This window comes from Protopterus annectens, chromosome 12.part0, assembly GCF_019279795.1.
Source record: "Protopterus annectens isolate FY-2018-M chromosome 12.part0, PAN1.0, whole genome shotgun sequence".
Lineage (NCBI taxonomy): Eukaryota > Metazoa > Chordata > Ceratodontiformes > Protopteridae > Protopterus > Protopterus annectens.
The window spans coordinates 123,172,535-123,196,852 of record NC_056746.1 but is presented as its reverse complement, the minus strand read 5'-3'; the positions used below and the strand labels follow the sequence as shown (position 1 = coordinate 123,196,852).

Sequence of the window (24,318 nt, the reverse complement as noted above, 5' to 3'; positions counted from 1 at the left end):
CTGGCTGATGACAAAGCTTCACTCATCTTTATATCTGGCTGACAAAGCTTCATTCATCGTTATATCCGACTGATAACAAAGCTTCACTCATCTTTATATCTGACTGATAACAAAGCTTCATTCATCTTTATATCTGACTGATAACAAAGCTTCACTCATCTTTATATCTGACTGATAAAGCTTCATTCACCTTTATATCTGACTGATGACAAAGCTTCACTCATCTTTATATCGGACTGATGAAAAAAGTTTCACTCATCTTTATATCGGACTGATGACAAAGCTTCACTCATCTTTATATCTGACTGATGACAAAGCTTCACTCATCTTTATATCTGACTGATGACAAAGCTTCACTCATCTTTATATCAGAATGATGACAAAGCTTCACTCATCTTTATATCGGACTGATGACGAAGCTTCAATCATCTTTATATCGGAATGATGACAAAGCATCACTCATCCTTATATCTGACTGATAACAAAGCTTCACTCATCTTTATATCTGACTGATAACAAAGCTTCACTCATCTTTATATCTGACTGATAACAAAGCTTCACTGATCTTTATATCGGACTGATAACAAAGCTTCACTCATCTTTATATCGGACGGATAACAAAGCTTCACTCATCTTTATATCTGACTGAAAAAGCTTCACTCATCTTTATATCTGACTGATAACAAAGCTTCACTCATCTTTATATCTGACTGATAAAGGTTCATTCACCTTTATATCTGACTGATGACAAAACTTCACTCATCTTTATATCTGACTGATAAAGCTTCACTCATCTTTATATCTGACTGATAACAAAGCTTCAGTCATCTTTATATCGGACTGATAACAAAGCTTCACTCATCTTTATATCTGACTGATAACAAAGCTTCACTCATCTTTATATCTGACTAATAAAGCTTCACTCATCTTTATATCTGACTGATAACAAAGCTTCACTCATCTTTATATCTGACTGATAAAGCTTCATTCACCTTTATATCTGAATGATGACAAAGCGTCACTCATCTTTATATCAGACTGATAACAAAGCTTCACTCATCTTTATATCTGGCTGATGACAAAGCTTCACTCATCTTTATATCTGACTGATGACAAAGCTTCATTCATCTTTATATCAGACTGATAACAAAGTTTCACTCATCTTTATATCGGACTGATAAAGCTTCATTCACCTTTATATCTGACTGATGACAAAGCTTCACTCATCTTTATATCTGACTGATAAAGCTTCACTCATCTTCTAGCTTCCCTACTACTATATTAAATTTTAATACTGTGTATCTCACCCAATGCTACCCAAAAGCAACCACTTCTAAATCAAGTCTAAAGATACTTTACAAACTACTAAGACTCATAGACCATCTGAAAAAATGTATTGCTAAAGATGGTGATGTACATCCCAACCCTGGCCCAACCCTTAACCCTGACCCTGTCACCCCAAAACTAGCTCAAAAATCATCCAGCTCCCTCCTCATCTTCCATCTTAATCTAAGAAGTATCAATAACAAGATTCATAATCTACATGCTATGTTAGCCACACATCTCCCAGACATCATGTGCCTATCTGAAACCTGGCTCAAACCATCCACAAAGGATGAAGAGATTCTCCCACCAGGGTATAATTTACTTAGGGTTGATCGGACAAAAAAAAAAACGGTGGTGGAATAGCAGTAATGTTTAGAAACACATTGAACATCGTTATGAATCCACTACAACCTCCCAAGGTCTCCAACATGGAACTCATTGCCCTAAAAATATGCCTAAACAACCAAAGAAGTATAAATCTTATTGTAGTATATATTCCACCTGGGAAGAACTTAGAAACATTGGAATTAACTCTAAGTTGGTTAGCCACTTACTACCCTCAAGAAACTATTGTACTAGGCGACTTTAACATTGACTGGTCCCAGTGCTCTGACCAAATGAATCCCCTGCCCATTAATCTACATGGCTTCTCCCAAAACATTATATCCCCAACAAGAATTGGAAATACACACCAAAAAGAAAGCACCATCGACTGGATTCTTACCAACAAAGACAGATTTAATTATACCACTGGGACTCTGCCTAATGATCTCAGTGACCACCTTGTCACTTATATAATAAAACATAAATCTACATGTACAAACCTTCCCATATACAGACTTATTAGAAATAAGAAGAAATTTGTCCCAGGACAATTCCTAGCAGAACTCAAATCCTGTAACTGGTCCATCCTAAAAACACTTCCCCTAGAAGATAGTGTGACATACTTTAATGACACATTCATAAAAATACTGGACTTTCATGCTCCTTACCGCCTTATTAGATCCAAAGTCCGGATAGCACCTTGGCTTACCAAAGAAACCAAATCAAAAATCAAACTTGGAGACCAGGCCTGGGAAAAGTGGCGAACCACTAAAGCACCTCTAGATCGTATCCGATTTCAGCAGCTTAGAAACTCCACAAAAACAGATATTACCCGTGATAAAAAGAACTATTTCTGTCACTTCCAGGATAAACACCAGCATAACCCAAAGAAGTTTTGGGCAGGTTTTAATAACCTCCTTCATCCTGGGAAATCAACTACCCCCACCCCTAAGAAACTCATTGGTAAAAGTCCTGAAGAAGTAGCTAATACGTTCAACACTTTTTTCACCGAGACCATTCAGTCCCTAGCCAGTCAGCTACCTACTTCTTCCTCCTCCTGTACCAACGTCACTGGTAAATCTCTACCCACCTTTACCCTCCAACCAATATCTACCTCCTATATTAGAACCCTATTGAAGAAACTTAAACCATCCACCCTATCGGCTGATCGTCTCCCAGCAGAATATCTACAAATAGCATCAGATGTTACTGCCTATCCGGTCTCCATCTTGATTAACAGAACTTTAACAGAGGCAACTATCCCCTCTATTTGGAAAATATCATACGTCATCCCACTTCATAAGGGAGGCTCTTCCACGGAAACATCGAACTATAGACCTATAGCAATATTGTCTCCAATAGCTAAAATCATGGAGAGGTGTGTACACAAGCAACTCCTTCAATATCTCACCCTAAACAATCTCTTGTCCGAAACTCAACATGGTTTTCGCCCCCATCATAGTACAACCACTGCCCTACTCTCCTTTGTTAACTCTGTTAACAGCAACCACAACAACAAATTAATTACTTCAGCTCTCTTTCTTGACTTGTCAAAAGCCTTTGACATGGTCAATCACCAACTATTGCTCGACACCCTCGAAAACCTTCGCCTTGATAACTCAGCCTTAAACTGGTTTAAAGCTTACCTTTCTGGGAGACAACAAGCAGTCCAGTGGCAAAGCAAGCTATCTCACTTGCTACTAAACACTATTGGAGTCCCACAAGGCTCAATTCTTGGTCCCCTTCTTTTCTCCGTATTCATAAATGATCTCCATTCAGTCATCCCCAAAGCCATCTGCATTCAATATGCAGATGACTCTACCCTGATTTGTTCCGATGTCTCTCTCCATAATCTCCAATTAGTCACCCAAAACTGCTTTGCTGCAGTTGAAAAATGGTTCTTTGAACGGAAGCTCATCCTAAATCCAACAAAAACTAAATTACTACTAATTTTCCCCTCCTTATCTACTCCCTTAGGGCAACACCCTCTACATTCCAATAATAGGACCTTTCACGTTCAATCCACTAATGGCACCATCATAGAGCCTGTCTCTCACACCAAACTTCTAGGTGTTACTATTGATCACAAGCTCAAATTTGATATACACATTTGTCAAACCATTAAGTCAGTAAACAAGAAATTGGGTTCCATGTACAGAATTAAGAACTTTCTCACTCCCAACACCAAACTAACCATTGCACGAACACACCTTCTCTCCACTTTACTGTATGCCTCTCCGGTACTATCCTTCCTTAATAAAACTGAGCTAAAGAAACTCTCTGTTGCCTATAACCATATTGCCAAGTTTGTAACAGGAGTACCTTATCGTACTCATCACTGCCTTAACCTAAAAAAACTTGACTGGTTAGAATTGCCTAATCTTCTCAGACTCACCCAACTTACTGAAGCATTTAAGATAATTAAAGAACCGGACAAAACCCCTTCACTGAATAAACTCTTCTCCCCTACTCCAATCTCAACTGCCTTCGATCTTCAAATAGTGTCCTGGTACAAACCACGAAATCTAACAATTCGGGAGGGGATGCTCTTTATGCCAACTCCATAGGAAAGTTATGGAATTCCCTTCCTAACAACCTAAGACTTATTACCTCTCCTAGTCATTTCAAAACTAATCTCAAGCTTTTCTTCAAGGCTCATTGGCTATGTCCTTGTTCAAACCCTGACTAATCCAAAAAGCCTCTTAAATATTTCTGTTACTTATATACCATGGAACTGACAAATGTATTAGTATACAAATTTTGTGTCTCTCTATCTTTTGTTATTAAGAATTTACCTTGATGTAATAACTTTGTATTGTTTTCTTTGTGGAGCTTTTCTCCCCGGGTCTCTGCTGTAAATGGATATGTATCCAGTTAGACTAACCCGGTAAACAAATGTAAAATAAATAAAATATTTATATCTGACTGATAACAAAGCTTCACTCATCTTTATATCTGACTGATAACAAAGCTTCACTCATCTTTATATCTGACTGATAACAAAGCTTCACTCATCTTTATATCTGACTGATAACAAAGCTTCACTCACCTTTATATCTGACTGATAACAAAGCTTCACTCATCTTTATATCTGACTGATAACAAAGCTTCACTCATCTTTATATCTGACTGATGACAAAGCTTCACTCATCTTTATATCTGACTGATGACAGAGCTTCACTCATCTTTATATCTGACTGATAACAAAGCTTCACTCATCTTTATATCAGACTGATAACAAAGCTTCACTCATCTTTATATCAGACTGATAACAAAGCTTCACTCATCTTTATATCTGACTGATAACAAAGCTTCACTCATCTTTATATCTGACTGACAAAGCTTCATTCACCTTTATATGTGACTGATGACAAAGCTTCACTCATCTTTATATCTGACTGACAAAGCTTCACTCATCTTTATATCTGGCTGATGACAAAGCTTCACTCATCTTTATATCTGACTGATGACAAAGCTTCACTCATGTTTATATCTGACTGACAAAGCTTCACTCATCTTTATATCTGACTGATAGAATACACTGCCACAGGAAGTAAGAAAATCTAGTTCAGGACTTCCAAACACATTTCCTGGGGCTTTTCTTGGCACACCCATCCGGTTATACTCTACTCGGTCATTTTAATTTACAAACCCTCTTCCCACCACTTTCTTTACCCTTCAGCGTTTACTGAGCTCAATAAGAATGCAATAATAGTTCTGACAATGTTTTACTTTTAAAACAAAGCACCAAATAATCCACAGGACAAATGCTTCATTGCTATGAAAGTAGATAAAAATAAAAACTGTGCAGATATTCACAACAAAGCAGCCACGCAATTCCTTGAAATTCTTATGCATAAAAGTCTTTTATTAAATGACCATGGAACGGTAAGCACTTTAGCTAACAAGCTTCTTCAGACCACATAACACAGAATAAAATAATAATCCATTTATAAAAATTAAAAAATCACATAAACCAATCCCATGGACACACCACTTAAATCATCCATCCCCTTAAAAAAAAAGGGGGGGAGTGCTTTGTTGTGAATATCTGCACAGTTCTTAATGTTTTACTTTTGTTGTCTGCATGCCCTGATAAACCAGCACTAGATATGTGAGGTGGGACACACAAATACTATACAAATACATAACAGTTTTCAGTAATTCTGCACGCTTAGCTTACAGCCTGTACTACTGTATTGTCTGCTTGGTGTCATTAACATTCCTTTTATTTCTTAATATTACTTGTGTTTTACACAGACACAGACACACACACACACACACACACACACACACACACACACACACACACACACACACACACACACACACACACACACACACTGCTTTGTTCTCAGGTCCTGTCAGAAAACTGGTCTCAGCCCAGTGGGTTAACCTGCAAAATACAATTTAAATACATAAAATAAATTAATTAATTAATCAATTAATTTCCTAAGGAACTTTGTTAATTCTGTTTTCATAATGTCACATTTCTCTAGAATTAATCATCGATCCTGTGACTTTAAATGAGTTTCAAAATTCATCTTGAATTGAACTTCCTGATTTAAAAAATAAATAAAAATAAAACACAAACACACTCTCCCGAAACTGTCAAACAGGAACCCATCCAGGTGGATTTTTAACATTAAAAGAGCAATCTGATATGACTGCAACATGGGGAATGTGTACAGTTTATCCATCAAGTAGCTATGTATAATCTAAACCAGCATGAAAAACAAGTACACACTGAATAGATATGAGCTATTTCCTATTGGCTTAGGCTGTCTCAGGTAATGTCATTTTTATTAATGAGACATTCCCTATTCGCTCGGTCTATGTCAAGTGATGTGACGTCTATTCTACACCCACAGATATGCAAGATCTTCAAAGTCCAACTACAGCAAATGGAACTTAAAATGAGACAAATGGAACTCTTAGCAGCAGGAAGTGCAAACAGAGTGGACACAAGCAGAGGTGGGGCAGAAATGGGGCCAGCACAAGAAAGAGTGCTGACTCATGGGGGGGCAACCTCTAGAAGTCACGGTCTGTACAAAGCAGATTCTGCAGCACCAGGAGGGGAATGACTTAGATTGGTTTCTAAGGGCATCTGAGAGGGTGTGGAAGCAGCACCATATTTTTCTGAGGGCAGTGGTTCAGAGTATGAGGCTTCCCAAACAAACAAGGGAAGCGATAAGACTAAGGAAGAAGAGCATACAATGGCGATACTGCAGTATCGGGTAACGCTACATCATGAGGGATGACTGAAGCTTTTGCATATGATGGTGATACTGCAGTATCGGGTGAGGCTACAACATGAGGGATGACTGAAGCTTTTGCATATGATGGTGATACTGCAGTATCGGGTGAGGCTACATCATGAGGGATGACTGAAGCTTTTGCATATGATGGTGATACTGCAGGATCGGGTGAGACTGCATCATGAGGGATGACTGAAGCTTTTGCATATGATGGTGATACTGTGGTATAGGGTGAGGCTACATCATGAGGGATGAATGAAGCTTTTGCATATGACGGTGATACTGCAGTATCGGGTGTGGCTACATCATGAGGGATGACAGAAGCTTTAGCATACGATGGCGATACTGCGGTATCGGGTGACGCTACATCATGAGGGATGACAGAAGCTTTTGCATATGATGGTGATACTGCAGTATAGGGTGAGACTACGTCATGAGGGATGACTGAAGCTTTAGCATATGATGGTGGTACTGCAGTATTGGGTGAGGCTAGATCATGAGGGATTATTGAAGCTTTTCCATATGATGGTGATACTGCAGTATCGGGTGAGGCTACATCATGAGGGATGACTGAAGCTTTTGCATATGATGGTGATACTGCAGTATCAGGTGAGGCTGCATCATGAGGGAAGAATGAAGCTTTTGCATATGATGGTGATACTGCAGTATCGGGTGAGCCTACATCATGAGGCATGACTGAAGCTTTTGCATATGACGGTGATACTGCAGTATCGGGTGAGGCTACATCATGAGGGATGACTGAAGCTTTTGCATATGATGGTGATACTGCAGTATCAGGTGAGGCTGCATCATGAGGGATGACTGAAGCTGTTGCATATGATGGTGATACTGCAGTATCGGGTGAGGCTAGATCATGAGGGATTATTGAAGCTTTAGCATATGATGGTGATACTGCAGTATCGGGTGAGGCTAGATCATGAGGGATGACTGAAGCTTTAGCATATGATGGTGATGCTGCAGTATCGGGTGACGCTACATCATGAGGGATGACTGAAGCTTTTGCATACGACGGTGATAATTCAGTATCGGGTGAGGCTACATCATGAAGGATGACTGAAGCTTTTGCAATCGATTGCGATACTGCAGTATCGGGTGAGGCTATATCATGAGGGATTATTGAAGCTTTTGCATATGATGGTGATACTAAAGTATTGGCTGAGGCTACATCATGAGGGATTATTGAAGCTTTTGCATATGATGGTGATACTGCCGTATCGGGTGAGGCTAGATCATGAGGGATTATTGAAGCTTTTGCATACAACGGTGATACTGCAGTATCGGGTGAGGCTAGATCATGAGGGATTATTGAAGCTTTTGCATACGACGGTGATACTGCAGTATCAGGTGAGGCTACATCATGAGGGATTATTGAAGCTTTTGCATATGATGGTGATATTGCAGTATTGGGTGAGGCTACATCATGAGGGATGACTGAAGCTTTAGCATATGATAGTGATACTGCAGTATCGGGTGAGGCTACATCATGAAGGATGACTGAAGCTTTTGCATATGATGGTGATACTGCAGTATCGGGTGAGGCTACATCATGAGGGATGACTGAAGCTTTTCCATACGATGGTGATACTGCAGTATCGGGTGAGGCTACATTATGAGGGATTACTGAAGCTTTTGCATATGATGGTGATACTGCAGTATCGGCTGAGGCTACATCATGAGGGATGACTGAAGCTTTTGCATATGATGGTGATACTGTGGTATTGGGTGAGGCTACATCATGAGGGATGACGGAAACTTTTGCATATGATGGTGACACTGCAGTATCGGGTGACGCTACATCATGAGGGATGACTGAAGCTTTTGCATATGATGGTGATACTGCAGTATCGGGTGAGGCTGAATCATGAGGGATGAGTGAAGCTTTTGCATATGATAGTGATACTGCAGTATCGGGTGAGGCTAGATCATGAGGGATGACTGAAGCTTTTGCATACGACGGAGATACTGCAGTATCGGGTGAGGCTACATCATGAGGGATGACTGAAGCTTTTGCATACGATGGTGATACTGTAGTATCGGGTGAGGCTACATCATGAGGGATGACTGAAGCTTTTGCATATGATGGTGATACTGCAGTATCGGGTGAGGCTACATCATGAGGGATGACTGAAGTTTTTGCATATGATAGTGATACTGCAGTATCGGGTGAGGCAACATCATGGGGGATGAATGAAGCTTTAGCATATAATGGTGATACTGCAGAATCGGGTGAGGCTACATAATGAGGGATGACTGAAGCTTTTGCATATGATGGTGATACTGCAGTATCGGGTGAGGCTGCATCATGAGGGATGACTGAAGCTTTAGCATATGATGGTGATACTGCAGTATCGGGTGAGGCTACATCATGAGGGTTGATTGAAGCTTTAGCATATGACGGTGATACTGCAGTATCGGGTGAGGCTACATCATGATGGATGACTGAAGCTTTTGCATATGATGGTGATACTGCAGTATCGGGTGACGCTACATCATGAGGGATGACTGAAGCTTTTGCATATGATGGTGATACTGTGGCATTGGGTGAGTCTACATCATAAGGGATGACTAAAGCTTTAGCATATGATGGTGATACTGCAGTATCGGGTGAGGCTACATCATGAGGGATGACTGAAGCTTTTGCATATGATGGTGATACTGCAGTATCGGGTGACGCTACATCATGAGGGATGACTGAAGCTTTTGCATATGATGGTGATACTGTGGTATTGGGTGAGGCTACATCATAAGGGATGACTAAAGCTTTAGCATATGATGGTGATACTGCAGTATCGGGTGAGGCTACATCATGAGGGATGACTGAAGCTTTTGCATACGATGGTGATACTGCAGTATCAGGTGAGGCTACATCATGAGGGATGACTGAAGCTTTTGCATATGATGGTGATACTGCAGAATCGGGTGAGGCTCCATCATGAGGGATGACTGAAGCTTTTGCATATGATGGTGATACTGCTGTATTGGGTGAGGTTACATCATGAGGGATGACTGAAGCTTTAGCATATGATGGTGATACTGCAGTATCGGGTGAGGCTAGATCATGAGGGATGACTGAAGCCTTTGCATATGATGGTGATACTGTGGTATCGGGTGAGGCTAGATCATGAGGGATTATTGAAGCTTTTGCATATGATGGTGATACTGCAGTATCGGGTGAGGCTGCATCATGAGGGATGACTGAAGCTTTTGCATATGATGGTGATACTGCAGTATCGGGTGAGGTTAGATCATGAGGGATGACTGAAGCTTTAGCATATGATGGTGATACGGCAGTATCGGGTGAGGCTACATCATGAGGGATGACTGAAGCTTTTGCATATGATGGTGATACTGCAGTATCGGGTGAGGTTACATCATGAGGGATGACTGAAGCTTTTGCATATGATGGTGATACTGTGGTATTGGGTGAGGCTACATCGTAAGGGATGATTAAAGCTTTAGCATATGATGGTGATACTGCAGTATCGGGTGAGGCTACATCATGAGGGATGACTGAAGCTTTTGCATACGACGGTGATACTGCAGTATCGGGTGAGGCTACATCATGAGGGATGACTGAAGCTTATGCATATGATGGTGATACTGCAGTATCGGGTGAGGCTCTATCATGAGGGATGACTGAAGCTTTTGCATATGATGGTGATACTGCTGTATCGGGTGAGGCTACATCATGAGGGATGACTGAAGCTTTAGCATATGATGGTGATACTGCAGTATCAGGTGAGGCTACATCATGAGGGATGACTGAAGCTTTTGCATATGATGGTGATACTGCAGTATCGGGTGAGGCTAGATCATGAGGGATTATTGAAGCTTTAGCATATGATGGTGATACTGCAGTATCGGGTGAGGCTGCATCATGAGGGATTATTGAAGCTTTAGCATATGATGGTGATACTGCAGTATCGGGTGAGGCTGCATCATGAAGGATTATTGAAGCTTTAGCCTATGATGGTGATACTGCATTATCGGGTGAGGCTGCATCATGAGGGATGACTGAAGCTTTAGCATATGATGGTGATACTGCATTATCGGGTGAGGCTAGATCATGAGGGATGACTGAAGCCTTTGCATTGGATGGTGATATTGTGGTATCGGGAGAGGCTAGATCATGAGGGATTATTGAAGCTTTTGCATATGATGGTGATACTGCAGTATCGGGTGAGGCTATATCATGAGGGATTATTGAAGCTTTTGCATATGATGTTGATACTAAAGTATTGGCTGAGGCTACATCATGAGGGATTATTGAAGCTTTTCCATATGATGGTGATACTGCCGTATCGGGTGAGGCTAGATCATGAGGGATTATTGAAGCTTTTGCATACAACGGTGATACTGCAGTATCGGGTGAGGCTAGATCATGAGGGATTATTGAAGCTTTTGCATACGACGGTGATACTGCAGTATCAGGTGAGGCTACATCATGAGGGATTATTGAAGCTTTTGCATATGATGGTGATATTGCAGTATTGGGTGAGGCTACATCATGAGGGATGACTGAAGCTTTAGCATATGATAGTGATACTGCAGTATCGGGTGAGGCTACATCATGAAGGATGACTGAAGCTTTTGCATATGATGGTGATACTGCAGTATCGGGTGAGGCTACATCATGAGGGATGACTGAAGCTTTTCCATACGATGGTGATACTGCAGTATCGGGTGAGGCTACATTATGAGGGATTACTGAAGCTTTTGCATATGATGGTGATACTGCAGTATCGGCTGAGGCTACATCATGAGGGATGACTGAAGCTTTTGCATATGATGGTGATACTGTGGTATTGGGTGAGGCTACATCATGAGGGATGACGGAAACTTTTGCATATGATGGTGACACTGCAGTATCGGGTGACGCTACATCATGAGGGATGACTGAAGCTTTTGCATATGATGGTGATACTGCAGTATCGGGTGAGGCTGAATCATGAGGGATGAGTGAAGCTTTTGCATATGATAGTGATACTGCAGTATCGGGTGAGGCTAGATCATGAGGGATGACTGAAGCTTTTGCATACGACGGAGATACTGCAGTATCGGGTGAGGCTACATCATGAGGGATGACTGAAGCTTTTGCATACGATGGTGATACTGTAGTATCGGGTGAGGCAACATCATGAGGGATGACTGAAGCTTTTGCATACGATGGTGATACTGTAGTATCGGGTGAGGCAACATCATGAGGGATGACTGAAGCTTTTGCATATGATGGTGATACTGCAGTATCGGGTGAGGCTACATCATGAGGGATGACTGAAGTTTTTGCATATGATAGTGATACTGCAGTATCGGGTGAGGCAACATCATGGGGGATGAATGAAGCTTTAGCATATAATGGTGATACTGCAGAATCGGGTGAGGCTACATAATGAGGGATGACTGAAGCTTTTGCATATGATGGTGATACTGCAGTATCGGGTGAGGCTGCATCATGAGGGATGACTGCAGTATCGGGTGAGGCTACATCATGAGGGATGACTGAAGCTTTTGCATATGATGGTGATACTGCAGTATCGGGTGACGCTACATCATGAGGGATGACTGAAGCTTTTGCATATGATGGTGATACTGTGGTATTGGGTGAGTCTACATCATAAGGGATGACTAAAGCTTTAGCATATGATGGTGATACTGCAGTATCGGGTGAGGCTACATCATGAGGGATGACTGAAGCTTTTGCATATGATGGTGATACTGCAGTATCGGGTGACGCTACATCATGAGGCATGACTGAAGCTTTTGCATATGATGGTGATACTGTGGTATTGGGTGAGGCTACATCATAAGGGATGACTAAAGCTTTAGCATATGATGGTGATACTGCAGTATCGGGTGAGGCTACATCATGAGGGATGACTGAAGCTTTTGCATACGACGGTGATACTGCAGTATCGGGTGAGGCTACATCATGAGGGATGACTGAAGCTTTTGCATATGATGGTGATACTGCAGAATCGGGTGAGGCTCCATCATGAGGGATGACTGAAGCTTTTGCATATGATGGTGATACTGCTGTATTGGGTGAGGTTACATCATGAGGGATGACTGAAGCTTTAGCATATGATGGTGATACTGCAGTATCGGGTGAGGCTAGATCATGATGACTGAAGCTTTAGCATATGATGGTGATACTGCAGTATCGGGTGAGGCTAGATCATGAGGGATTATTGAAGCTTTTGCATATGATGGTGATACTGCAGTATCGGGTGAGGCTGCATCATGAGGGATGACTGAAGCTTTTGCATATGATGGTGATACTGCAGTATCGGGTGAGGTTAGATCATGAGGGATGACTGAAGCTTTAGCATATGATGGTGATACGGCACTATCGGGTGAGGCTACATCATGAGGGATGACTGAAGATTTGCATATGATGGTGATACTGCAGTATCGGGTGAGGTTACATCATGAGGGATGACTGAAGCTTTTGTATATGATGGTGATACTGTGGTATTGGGTGAGGCTACATCGTAAGGGATGATTAAAGCTTTAGCATATGATGGTGATACTGCAGTATCGGGTGAGGCTACATCATGAGGGATGACTGAAGCTTTTGCATACGACGGTGATACTGCAGTATCGGGTGAGGCTACATCATGAGGGATGACTGAAGCTTTTGCATATGATGGTGATACTGCAGTATCGGGTGAGGCTCTATCATGAGGGATGACTGAAGCTTTTGCATATGATGGTGATACTGCTGTATCGGGTGAGGCTACATCATGAGGGATGACTGAAGCTTTAGCATATGATGGTGATACTGCAGTATCAGGTGAGGCTACATCATGAGGGATGACTGAAGCTTTTGCATATGATGGTGATACTGCAGTATCGGGTGAGGCTAGATCATGAGGATTATTGAAGCTTTAGCATATGATGGTGATACTGCAGTATCGGGTGAGGCTGCATCATGAGGGATTATTGAAGCTTTAGCATATGATGGTGATACTGCAGTATCGGGTGAGGCTGCATCATGAAGGATTATTGAAGCTTTAGCCTATGATGGTGATACTGCAGTATCGGGTGAGGCTGCATCATGAGGGATGACTGAAGCTTTAGCATATGATGGTGATACTGCATTATCGGGTGAGGCTAGATCATGAGGGATGACTGAAGCCTTTGCATTGGATGGTGATATTGTGGTATCGGGAGAGGCTAGATCATGAGGGATTATTGAAGCTTTTGCATATGATGGTGATACTGCAGTATCGGGTGAGGCTGCATCATGAGGGATGACTGAAGCTTTAGCATATGATGGTGATACTGCAGTATCAGGTGAGGCTGCATCATGAGGGAAGACTGAAGCTTTTGCATATGATGGTGATACTGCAGTATCGGGTGAGCCTACATCATGAGGCATGACTGAAGCTTTTGCATACGACACTGATACTGCAGTATCGGGTGAGGCTACATCATGAGGGATGACTGAAGCTTTTGCATATGATGGTGATACTGCAGTATCGGGTGAGGCTGCATCATGAGGGATGACTGAAGCTGTTGCATATGATGGTGATACTGCAGTATCGGGTGAGGCTAGATCATGAGGGATTATTGAAGCTTTAGCATATGATGGTGATACTGCAGTATCGGGTGAGGCTAGACCATGAGGGATGACTGAAGCTTTAGCATATGATGGTGATGCTGCAGTATCGGGTGACGCTACATCATGAGGGATGACTGAAGCTTTTGCATACGACGGTGATAATTCAGTATCGGGTGAGGCTACATCATGAAGGATGACTGAAGCTTTTGCAATCGATTGCGATACTGCAGTATCGGGTGAGGCTAGATCATGAGGGATTATTGAAGCTTTTGCATATGATGGTGATACTGCAGTATTGGCTAAGGCTACATCATGAGGGATTATTGAAGCTTTTGCATATGATGGTGATACTGCGGTATCGGGTGAGGCTACATCATGAGGGATTATTGAAGCTTTTGTATATGATGGTGATACTGCAGTATCGGGTGAGGCTAGATCATGAGGGATTATTGAAGCTTTTGCATACGACGGTGATACTGCAGTATCAGGTGAGGCTACATCATGAGGGATTATTGAAGCTTTTGCATATGATGGTGATATTGCAGTATTGGGTGAGGCTACATCATGAGGGATGACTGAAGCTTTAGCATATGATAGTGATACTGCAGTATCGGGTGAGGCTACATCATGAAGGATGACTGAAGCTTTTGCATATGATGGTGATACTGCAGTATCGGGTGAGGCTACATCATGAGGGATGACTGAAGCTTTTCCATACGATGGTGATACTGCAGTATCGGGTGAGGCTACATTATGAGGGATTACTGAAGCTTTTGCATATCATGGTGATACTGCAGTATCGGCTGAGGCTACATCATGAGGGATGACTGAAGCTTTTGCATATGATGGTGATACTGTGGTATTGGGTGAGGCTACATCATGAGGGATGACTGAAACTTTTGCATATGATGGTGACACTGCAGTATCGGGTGACGCTACATCATGAGGGATGACTGAAGCTTTTGCATATGATGGTGATACTGCAGTATCGGGTGAGGCTGAATCATGAGGGATGAGTGAAGCTTTTGCATATGATAGTGATACTGCAGTATCGGGTGAGGCTAGATCATGAGGGATGACTGAAGCTTTTGCATACGACGGAGATACTGCAGTATCGGGTGAGGCTACATCATGAGGGATGACTGAAGCTTTTGCATACGATGGTGATACTGTAGTATCGGGTGAGGCTACATCATGAGGGATGACTGAAGCTTTTGCATATGATAGTGATACTGCAGTATCGGGTGAGGCAACATCATGGGGGATGAATGAAGCTTTAGCATATAATGGTGATACTGCAGAATCGGGTGAGGCTACATAATGAGGGATGACTGAAGCTTTTGCATATGATGGTGATACTGCAGTATCGGGTGAGGCTGCATCATGAGGGATGACTGAAGCTTTAGCATATGATGGTGATACTGCAGTATCGGGTGAGGCTACATCATGAGGGTTGATTGAAGCTTTAGCATATGACGGTGATACTGCAGTATCGGGTGAGGCTACATCATGAGGGATGACTGAAGCTTTTGAATATGATGGTGATACTGCAGTATCGGGTGACGCTACATCATGAGGGATGACTGAAGCTTTTGCATATGATGGTGATACTGTGGTATTGGGTGAGGCTACATCATAAGGGATGACTAAAGCTTTAGCATATGATGGTGATACTGCAGTATCGGGTGAGGCTACATCATGAGGGATGACTGAAGCTTTTGCATACGACGGTGATACTGCAGTATCGGGTGAGGCTACATCATGAGGGATGACTGAAGCTTTTGCATATGATGGTGATACTGCAGAATCGGGTGAGGCTCCATCATGAGGGATGACTGAAGCTTTTGCATATGATGGTGATACTGCTGTATTGGGTGAGGCTACATCATGAGGGATGACTGAAGCTTTAGCATATGATGGTGATACTGCAGTATCGGGTGAGGCTAGATCATGAGGGATGACTGAAGCCTTTGCATATGATGGTGATACTGTGGTATCGGGTGAGGCTAGATCATGAGGGATTATTGAAGCTTTTGCATATGATGGTGATACTGCAGTATCGGGTGAGGCTGCATCATGAGGGATGACTGAAGCTTTTGCATATGATGGTGATACTGCAGTATCGGGTGAGGTTAGATCATGAGGGATGACTGAAGCTTTTGCATATGATGGGGATACTGCAGTATCGGGTGAGGCTACATCATGAGGGATGACTGAAGCTTTAGCATATGATGGTGATACGGCAGTATCGGGTGAGGCTACATCATGAGGGATGACTGAAGCTTTTGCATATGATGGTGATACTGCAGTATCGGGTGAGGTTACATCATGAGGGATGACTGAAGCTTTTGCATATGATGGTGATACTGTGGTATTTGGTGAGGCTACATCGTAAGGGATGATTAAAGCTTTAGCATATGATGGTGATACTGCAGTATCGGGTGAGGCTACATCATGAGGGATGACTGAAGCTTTTGCATACGACGGTGATACTGCAGTATCGGGTGAGGCTACATCATGAGGGATGACTGAAGCTTTTGCATATGATGGTGATACTGCAGTATCGGGTGAGGCTCTATCATGAGGGATGACTGAAGCTTTTGCATATGATGGTGATACTGCTGTATCGGGTGAGGCTACATCATGAGGGATGACTGAAGCTTTAGCATATGATGGTGATACTGCAGTATCAGGTGAGGCTACATCATGAGGGATGACTGAAGCTTTTGCATATGATGGTGATACTGCAGTATCGGGTGAGGCTAGATCATGAGGGATTATTGAAGCTTTAGCATATGATGGTGATACTGCAGTATCGGGTGAGGCTGCATCATGAGGGATTATTGAAGCTTTAGCATATGATGGTGATACTGCAGTATCGGGTGAGGCTGCATCATGAAGGATTATTGAAGCTTTAGCCTATGATGGTGATACTGCAGTATCGGGTGAGGCTGCATCATGAGGGATGACTGAAGCTTTAGCATATGATGGTGATACTGCATTATCGGGTGAGGCTAGATCATGAGGGATGACTGAAGCCTTTGCATTGGATGGTGATATTGTGGTATCGGGAGAGGCTAGATCATGAGGGATTATTGAAGCTTTTGCATATGATGGTGATACTGCAGTATCGGGTAAGGCTGCATCATGAGGGATGACTGAAGCTTTTGCATATGATGGTGATACTGCAGTATCGGGTGAGGCTGCAACATGAGGGATTATTGAAGCTTTAGCATATGAACGTGATACTGCAGTGTCGGGTGAGGCTGCATCATGAAGGATTATTGAAGCTTTAGCATATGATGGTGATAGTGCAGTATCAGGTGAGGCTGCATCATGAGGGATGACTGAAGCTTTAGCATATGATGGTGATACTGTGGTATCGGGTGAGGCTAGATCATGAGGGATTATTGAAGCTTTTGCATATGATGGTGATACTGCAGTATCGGGTGAGGCTGCATCATGAGGGATGACTGAAGCTTTTGCATATGATGGTGATACTGCAGTATCGGGTGAGGCTGCATCATGAGGGATGACTGAAGATTTTGCATATGATGGTGATACTACAGTATCGGGTGAGGCTACATCATGAGGGATGACTGAAGCTTTTGCATATGATGGCGATACTGCAATATCGGGTGAGGCTACATCATGAGGGATGACTGAAGCTTTTGCATATGATGGTGATACTGCAGTATCCGGTGAGGCTACATCATGAGGGATGACTGAAGCTCTAGCATATGATGGAGATACTGCAGTATCGGGTGAGGCTGCATCATGAGGGATGACTGAAGATTTTGCATATGACAGTGATACTGCAGTATCGGGTGAGGCTAGATCATGAGGGCTGACTGCAGCTTTTGCATATTTTAGTGATACTGTGGTATCGGGTGAGGCTACATCATGAGGGATGACTGAAGCTTTTGCATATGATGGTGATACTGCAGCATCGGGTGAGGCTACATCATGAGGGATGACTGAAGCTTTAGCATATGATGGTGATACTGCGGTATTGGGTGAGGCTACATCATGAGGGATGACTGAAGCTTTTGCATATGATGGTGATACTGCAGTATCGGGTGAGGCTACATCATGAGGGATGACTGAAGCTTTTGCATATGATGGTGATACTGCAATATAAGGTGAGGCTACATCATGAGGGATGACTGAAGCTTTTGCATATGATGGAGATACTGCAGTATCGTGTGAGGCTGCATCATGAGGGATTACTGAAGCTTTAGCATTTGATGGTGATACTGCAGTATTGGGTGAGGCTACATCATGAGGGATGACTGAAGCTTTAGCATATGATGGTGATACTGCAGTATTGGGTGAGGCTAGACCATGAGGGATTATTGAAGCTTTTGCATATGATGGTGATACTGCAGTATCGGGTGAGGCTACATCATGAGGGATGACTGAAGCTTTAGCATATGATGGTGATACTGCAGTATCGGGTGAGGCTAGATCATGAGGGATTATTGAAGCTTTTGCATATGATGGTGATACTGCAGTATAGGGTGAGGCTACATCATGAGGGATGACTGAAGCTTTAGCATATGATGGTGATACTGCAGTATCAGGGGATGCTACATCATTAGGGATTATTGAAGCTTTTGCATATAATGGTGATACTGCAGTATCGGGTGAGGCTACATCATGAGGGATTATTGAAGCTTTTGCATATAATGGTGATATTGCAGTATCGGGTGAGGCTACATCATGAGGGATTATTGAAGCTTTTGCATATGATGGTGATACTGCAGTATCGAGTGAGGCTACATCATGAGGGATTATTGAAGCTTTTGCATAGGATGGTGATACTGCAGTATTGGGTGTGGCTACATCATGAGGGATGACTGAAGCTTTTGCATATGATGGTGATACTACAGTATCGGGTGAGGCTACCTCATGAGGGATGACTGAAGCTTTTGCATACGATGGTGATACTGCAGTATCGGGTGAGGCTACATCATGAGGGATGACTGAAGCTTTTGCATATGATGGTGATACTGCAGTATCGGGTGAGGCTCTATCATGAGGGATGACTGAAGCTTTTGCATATGATGGTGATACTGCTGTATCGGGTGAGGCTACATCATGAGGGATGACTGAAGCTTTAGCATATGATGGTGATACTGCAGTATCCGGTGAGGCTACATCATGAGGGATGACTGAAGCTTTTGCATATGATGGTGATACTGCAGTATCGGGTGAGGCTAGATCATGAGGGATTATTGAAGCTTTAGCATATGATGGTGATACTGCAGTATCGGGTGAGGCTGCATCATGAGGGATTATTGAAGCTTTAGCATATGATGGTGATACTGCAGTATCGGGTGAGGCTGCATCATGAAGGATTATTGAAGCTTTAGCATATGATGGTGATACTACAGTATCGGGTGAGGCTGCATCATGAGGGATGACTGAACCTTTAGCATATGATGGTGATACTGCATTATCGGGTGAGGCTAGATCATGAGGGATGACTGAAGCCTTTGCATTGGATGGTGATATTGTGGTATCGGGAGAGGCTAGATCATGAGGGATTATTGAAGCTTTTGCATATGATGGTGATACTGCAGTATCGGGTGAGGCTGCATCATGAGGGATGACTGAAGCTTTAGCATATGATGGTGATACTGTGGTATCGGATGAGGCTAGATCATGAGGGATTATTGAAGCTTTTGCATATGATGGTGATACTGCAGTATCGGGTGAGGCTGCATCATGAGGGATGACTGAAGCTTTTGCATATGATGGTGATACTGCAGTATCGGGTGAGGCTGCATCATGAGGGATGACTGAAGCTTTTGCATATGATGGTGATACTACAGTATCGGGTGAGGCTACATCATGAGGGATGACTGAAGCTTTTGCATATGATGGTGATACTGCAGTATCGGGTGAGGCTGCATCATGAGGGAAGACTGAAGTTTTGCATATGATGGTGATACTGCAGTATCGGGTGAGGCTACATCATGAGGGATGACTGAAGCTCTAGCATATGATGGAGATACTGCAGTATCGGGTGAGGCTGCATCATGAGGGATGACTGAAGATTTTGCAGATGACAGTGATACTGCAGTATCGGGTGAGGCTAGATCATGAGGGCTGACTGCAGCTTTTGCATATTTTAGTGATACTGTGGTATCGGGTGAGGCTACATCATGAGGGATGACTGAAGCTTTTGCATATGATGGTGATACTGCAGCATCGGGTGAGTCTACATCATGAGGGATGACTGAAGCTTTAGCATATGATGGTGATACTGCGGTATTGGGTGAGGCTACATCATGAGGGATGACTCAAGCTTTTGCATATGATGGTGATACTGCAGTCTCGGGTGAGGCTACATCATGAGGGATGACTGAAGCTTTTGCATATGATGGTGATACTGCAATATAAGGTGAGGCTACATCATGAGGGATGACTGAAGCTTTTGCATATGATGGTGATACTGCAGTATCGTGTGAGGCTGCATCATGAGGGATGACTGAAGCTTTAGCATTTGATGGTGATACTGCAGTATTGGGTGAGGCTACATCATGAGGGATGACTGAAGCTTTTGCATACGATGGTGATACTGCAGTATCGGGTGAGACTAGATCAGGAGGGATTATTGAAGCTTTTGCATAGGATGGTGATACTGCAGTATCGGGTGAGGCTAGATCATGAGGGATGACTGAAGCTTTTGCATATGATGGTGATATTGCAGTATCGGGTGCGGCTACATCATGAGGGATGACTGAAGCTTTAGCATATGATGGCGATACTGCAGTATCGGGTGAGGCTACATCATGAAGGATGACTGAAGCTTTAGCATATGATGGTGATACTGCAGTATTGGGTGAGGCTAGATCATGAGGGATTATTGAAGCTTTAGCATATGATGGTGATACTGCAGTATCGGGTGAGGCTACATCACGAGGGATTATTGAAGCTTTTGCATACGATGGTGATAGTGCAGTATCGGGAGAGGCTAGATCATGAGGGATGACTGAAGCTTTTGCATATGATGGTGATACTGCAGTATCGGGTGAGGCTTCATTATGAGGGATGACTGAAGCTTTTGCATATGATAGTGATACTGTGGTATCGGGTGAGGCTACATCATGAGGGATGACTGAAGCTTTTGCATATGATGGTGATACTGCAGTATCGTGTGTGGCTACATCATGAGGGATGACTGAAGCTTTTGCATATGATGGTGATACTGCAGTATCGGGTGAGGCTAGATTATGATGGATGACTGAAGCTTTTGCATATGATGGTGATACTGCAGTATCATGTGTGGCTACATCATGAGGGATGACTGAAGCTTTTGCATATGATGGTGATACTGCAGTATCGGGTGAGGCTTCATTATGAGGGATGACTGAAGCTTTTGCATATGATAGTGATACTGCAGTATCGGGTGAGGCTTCATTATGAGGGATGACTGAAGCTTTTGCATATGATAGTGATACTGTGGTATCGGGTGAAGCTAGATCATGAAGGATGACTGAAGCTTTTGCATACGATGGTGATACTGCAGTATCGGGTGAGGCTACATCATGAGGAATGACTGAAGCTTTTGCAGGAAGATTTACTGCACAGGTGGGTGGTTAGCTTTTGTTTTAATTTAGTATATAATGATGTGTTATGGAGTTCATGCAGGACAAAATCCCATACTTTGGTTGCAAGGATGAAGAAGGTGTGGTCAGTTAAGGATTGTGAGGTTACTGGTCTAGCTACATTTTGGGTATTTTTGGAGTGTGAGTGGAGCTAATACAGTGACCTTTGACAGACACCTTACTGCTGAGGAGGAAGTACAGTCACTAAAGGATGTTTTATGAACCAGGGACAGAAGCAGCAGATCTGCTCTTTTCAAAACAAGGAGCCATCTGGCTCAATGTAGAGTGATAAAATGCTGTTCTTGTGTTGGGCAAAACAGAATAAATGTGCAGATTTTGCTAGAAAGTGGAAATCTTTGGGATTTTTACTGGTGGCATCAGCAATTAGAGGAGTGGCATACTCTAACTGTGTAAAAATATAACAATAGTGTGCAGAAGTTACCTAGGCAGTCCACGAAATATCAGTGTCAAGTAGTATAAACCCAAACTCAAGAATACAGTTCCTTGTCTCTTCAGACCAAATCTGTTTCACATAAATCCAAGATTTAGCAAAGATTCTTCAAATAAACACCAGGTAGTAACCGTTGACTGCAGTTTATTGTAAAAACAGGTGAGCGCTTTCGCTTTTCAGCTTTTTCAAACCATGGACACTGATATTTCGTGGACTGCCTAGGTAACTTCTGCACACTATTGTTATATTTTTACATATTTTATGGACTTGTTCCAGTTGTGCAGAAGTTTTTACTTCATTGTGGTGCTCAGTATCATTATTTTCTACATACTCTAACTGTGACTGAATGATTTTTAAATATTTAAATAAAACTCCAAGCATTCCAACAGATATATTTATGCACAGCCAAGTTCCAGCACCAAGAGGAAAATCAGACTTTGTAATACTTTTACAATCAAAGCTCATGGAGACAGCTCCAGACATTGCCTTGTTTATGTGCTGCAGGTGGTAAATATAACTCTTTTAACCACTAGGGTGAATTTGCACAAGAGATTCATTTTTTTGGGACAAAGTGGAAGATATAAGAAAAGGCTGGTACTTCATCACATATTATGCAGATGTCATCTTAAGGGATTTAACTGTGTAACTGTGGAGCTTTCCTGGCTTGGCCCCTAGAAAATGGACCATGCCTAAACCTTAAAGATATGGTCAACAAAACATAACAATTATCTTTTTTTTTCTTTTTCATTGCAATAACCTCTGCAGTGGGCAAGTGTTTTTTTTTTCTTTCTCTACTCTTACCATATCACACACACAAGCAAGAAACCCAATCTGGAGCCATCAGTGCTGTTATGGGATCATCAGGAATAAAGACTCAGTGAGTCAAAGCGACACTGACAGAGTGAATGTGGACAAACTGCAAACAGTTCAAGAAAGCCAAAGAAGAAAAATAATTCAGGTAACGAGGTCACATCACACAGCATAACAACACACACTCACCTTCTGTTTCCAATGTACTCTTATTCATTTTTGAAGCACCATCTGTACTTTTAGCCTTGTCGGGATCTTCCTGGGTTTCATCTGGAGGGTTTTCTTCTTCTTCCTCACCTACATTTTTATAATTTGGTCTTTTCTGTACTTTTTTCCTCCCCCTCTGCTTACTGATCTCAAGTGATTTCTCAAGGCTTTCTGCAGGTTTTGTGAAGCATCGGATACCGGATTTTGCCTAAAGAGATTAAAATAATAAAAAACATTAAATTTATATTCCATACTTTTTATGTTTCATTAAATGAAAGAAAATATCTATGTGAACAACTCAGCAGTGCATTCTGATGGTATAAATTTCAGGCTGGAAACATTGGTTTAAAAAGGAACATAACAGTTTATTAGGCAGCCCAGTAGCTATTGTTGTCTTAAAGCCAAACCTCGTAAACTCTTACCACATGAAATCTGGAAGAAGCCGAAAATAAAAGGGGGAAGGTCCAAAACAGGAACAGATTTTAATTATTGTTCTTGTAAACTTAGAACACTGCTCATTGGTTCATAGGTGGTTACTAAGCTAACATCCTAAGAGCCTTTACGATCCTAGCCATATTTATCCCAAGATACCCCAATTATCAATACTTTGGTGAGTGAAGTTCACGGAGGTAAGAGCCTAATACCGACTGCCTCTGTCCATGATGGACATGGGCACCACCTCAGGAGTAAATTTACGATTACCCATCCACTGATCAAGGCTGTGTTTGAAGAGGGTCAGGG

The 24,318-nt window shown here is 42.4% G+C and overlaps 1 protein-coding gene across 1 annotated transcript in view; it reads right to left on the bottom strand.

Moving 5' to 3' along the window:
• The window catches only part of CLEC16A (C-type lectin domain containing 16A), a gene marked incomplete in the record, with an annotated part of 3,039,290 nt that overhangs the window by 2,019,966 nt on the left and 995,006 nt on the right, over positions 1–24,318 (bottom strand). Inside the window, 1 exon segment of the mRNA XM_044089149.1 lies at positions 23,560–23,785. Within this exon segment, the coding sequence (XP_043945084.1) occupies positions 23,560–23,785 (226 nt within the window).